The 2,848-nt window shown below is 37.0% G+C and overlaps 1 protein-coding gene across 1 annotated transcript; it reads left to right on the top strand.

Annotated features, from left to right (window-relative positions):
- Positions 1–1,183: 1,183 nt before the first annotated feature.
- LOC109215446 lies at positions 1,184–2,206 on the top strand. The gene has a single exon (XM_019379518.1). It carries the CDS (start codon positions 1,184–1,186, stop codon positions 2,204–2,206), a length of 1,023 nt encoding a protein of 340 aa, XP_019235063.1.
- The last annotated feature ends 642 nt before the right edge of the window (positions 2,207–2,848 follow it).

Genomic DNA, 2,848 nt, shown 5'->3' with positions numbered 1-2,848 from the left:
TGAGGCACGGTTATGGTCAACTCAAACATGTGAGATGCACGTGAAGGAGATAAATCTAACTTACCAGAAGCGATATCTCCTGATCATATTGGATAAGGAAAAAGACTCCTTACACAAAGAGAACACGGCTTAAGAAAAGGATAGAGTTAGAGGATGAGATCAAATAGAACTTTTCAACCATGGAAGAGTAGCATCAGAATTCTAGCTAATCTCTAATTGCTAACTCCTTAATATCAGCGTTCTTCTCTTTTACAGGTAACGCACATAAGCAGAAGTTGAGCGTAAACTGAGAGCAAAATAGCAAGACAATTTTGCAAGCAATTTGTGTGTAATTCAAGCGTGCAAACCTGAAGCTACTTCAACCAGATAGAAGAACCAGTTCCAAGTGTCTATCTTTTATTCTAGTTCAATTGTAGTAGGTGATTTCATATTATTCCTTTCAGCTTTATCTAGAAGCAATTGTATTAGGTACTCAGAATTTTCAAGTTAGAGTTAACTTGAAGTTGTCGCAACAGTTGAGGCTATGTGCTACAACGGGATTAGAGTTAATCCTAGGTTTACAAAAGAGTTTTTGTAAATGCAGTTTTGGCTCAGTGATTTTAGTGTAGAGTTTGAGAAAATCCTACTGGAAAGTAGGTCGTGGTTTTTTCACCTTTTGAGCCAGGTGTTTTCCACGTAAAATATATGTGTTCTTTAATTTCTATACTTATTATTCCGCAATAGTAGTAGTTGGAACACATAGAAGAACCAGGTCCTTCTATAATCAAGTTAAGCAAAAAATTGGTGTACCACACAAATCACCCCCTCTCTTGTGTGGTATTGAAGTATAAAACATCAAAGATACAACACAAAATCAAGCAAGTATAATACATGAGAGAGGTCAATGTAGACAGAAGGTGGATGAGGGAGGTACTTCTATCAGTTCAATATCCAAATGAAGCTCATTACTTAGAATGTGAGGGATGAATAAGTTGTACAAATAGAAGGAATTAAACTCCTTTATTATAGAGAATAAATTAGTTTGACAATTGTGCAGGAAAATAGGGTGAAGGAACAGAATGCTAAAAGTATTATTGGAAAAATTGCAACAAGTTGGGCCTAGCATGCAAATTTTAACTATAGCTCTAGAGGGAGGATATGGGTAATGTGAAATCCTAATAAATTGGTTTTCAAGTTGATATCCATGACTGATCAAGTTATACATGGAGCAGTGAAAAGTTTAAATATGCCTGTTGAATTCTATTTCTCTGCTATCTACGAGCAACATACAGTGGAAGATAGAAGAAGTTTAAGGTCGCATCTGAGAGGTATCGCTAATGGAATCCAGGATCTTTGGCTGGTCATGGGTAATTTTAATACAATCCTGAGACCTGATGATAGAGTCAATGGTAATGTAGTGACGGAAGCAGAAGCCAGAGACTTCAATGACTTTATTGTTGACACTGGAATGGGTGAGTTGAAAACAGTTGATAGGAGTTTTACATGGACAAATAGTCACATCTTCAGTAGAATTGATCGGGCAATTGGGAATGCGGAATGGATGATCCATATGGATCACATAGAGGTGCAGATACTAGATCCTCATTTCTCTGATCAGTCTCCTTTATGTGTTGATTTTGCTGAAACAGTTAATAATAGACCTAAACCAATTAAGTTCTTAAATCACCTGGCAGACCATCATGATTTTTTGGCAGAAGTAGAAACAGGTTGGATGAAACCAGTTATGGGAAATTCTATGAAAACACTGTGGTTGAAATTGAAAAATATCAAGAATGAAATGAAGACACTAAACAATAATGAATTCTCAAGTGTGGGAAGCAGGATAAAGGACACTAGAAGGGCTCTAGCAGAGCTACAGGAGCAGATGAGAGACTACAAACATGATGCAGCTTTATTTGACACAGAGAGAAATTTGAAAAAAGAACTGGAGAAATGGTCAAAGGTCGAAGAAAGCATATATAGGCAGAAATCAAGAATACAATGGTTACAACTAGGGGATGCAAATACAGCTTTTTTCTATGCTAGCATTAAAAATAGGACTGCTCGCAATCAAATCAAGAAGCTGAACTATGCTGGAGATTGGATACAAACTGAAGCTATGGTTAAAGAGAAAATCCTTGGTTTCTATAAAAAAAAATACTTGGGGCTGCTACCTGACAAATGCCTGCGATCAAGCCAGACATATGCAAAAGAGGCCATGTACTAAACAGAAGTCAACAGCTAGCTTTAATTGCGCAAATGGCACAAGAAGAAATATATCATGCACTTTAGAGTATAGATGATATGAAAGCCCCGGGAGGGGATGGTTTCAATGACCTATTTTTTTAAAAGCCTGGTCAATCATTGGAGAAGAGGTTATTACTGCTGTAATGTATTTTTTCGAAACCTCAACTATGTATAGACCTGTCAACTGCACCTCAGTGACTTTAACTCCTAAAGTGAAGAATCCTTCTTCAGTAAAGGAATTTAGGCCCATTTCATGTTGTTCTGTACTTTATAAACTGATCTCCAAGATCCTAACTACTAGATTGCATAGCATGATGGATGACCTCATAGATTATAGCCAATCAGCTTTTGTGCCCGAGAGAATGATAAGTGACACCATTATCTTATGTTACGAACTAGTAAAAGGATGTGGAAGAAAAAAGATCTCTCCAAGATGTATGCTAAAAGTGGACATGCAAAAAGCATATGATTCACTGGAGTGGAAGTTTATTGAACAAGTACTGATACATATGAACTTCCCTAATTTGGTCATACAGTGGGTCATGGAATGCATAAGGTCAATTTCATACTCTATTGGCATCAATGGATGGCCTACGGAGCCATTTGCAGCTAAAAAAAGGAT

Source organism: Nicotiana attenuata, unplaced genomic scaffold (assembly GCF_001879085.1).
Source record: "Nicotiana attenuata strain UT unplaced genomic scaffold, NIATTr2, whole genome shotgun sequence".
NCBI lineage: Eukaryota > Viridiplantae > Streptophyta > Magnoliopsida > Solanales > Solanaceae > Nicotiana > Nicotiana attenuata.
This window is presented reverse-complemented; position numbering and strand designations above follow the sequence as displayed.

What these genes read in the sequence shown, in the direction of transcription:
- LOC109215446 (XM_019379518.1), top strand. Translation starts at nt 1,184, where the DNA reads ATGACTGATCAAGTTATACATGGAGCAGTGAAAAGTTTAAATATGCCT.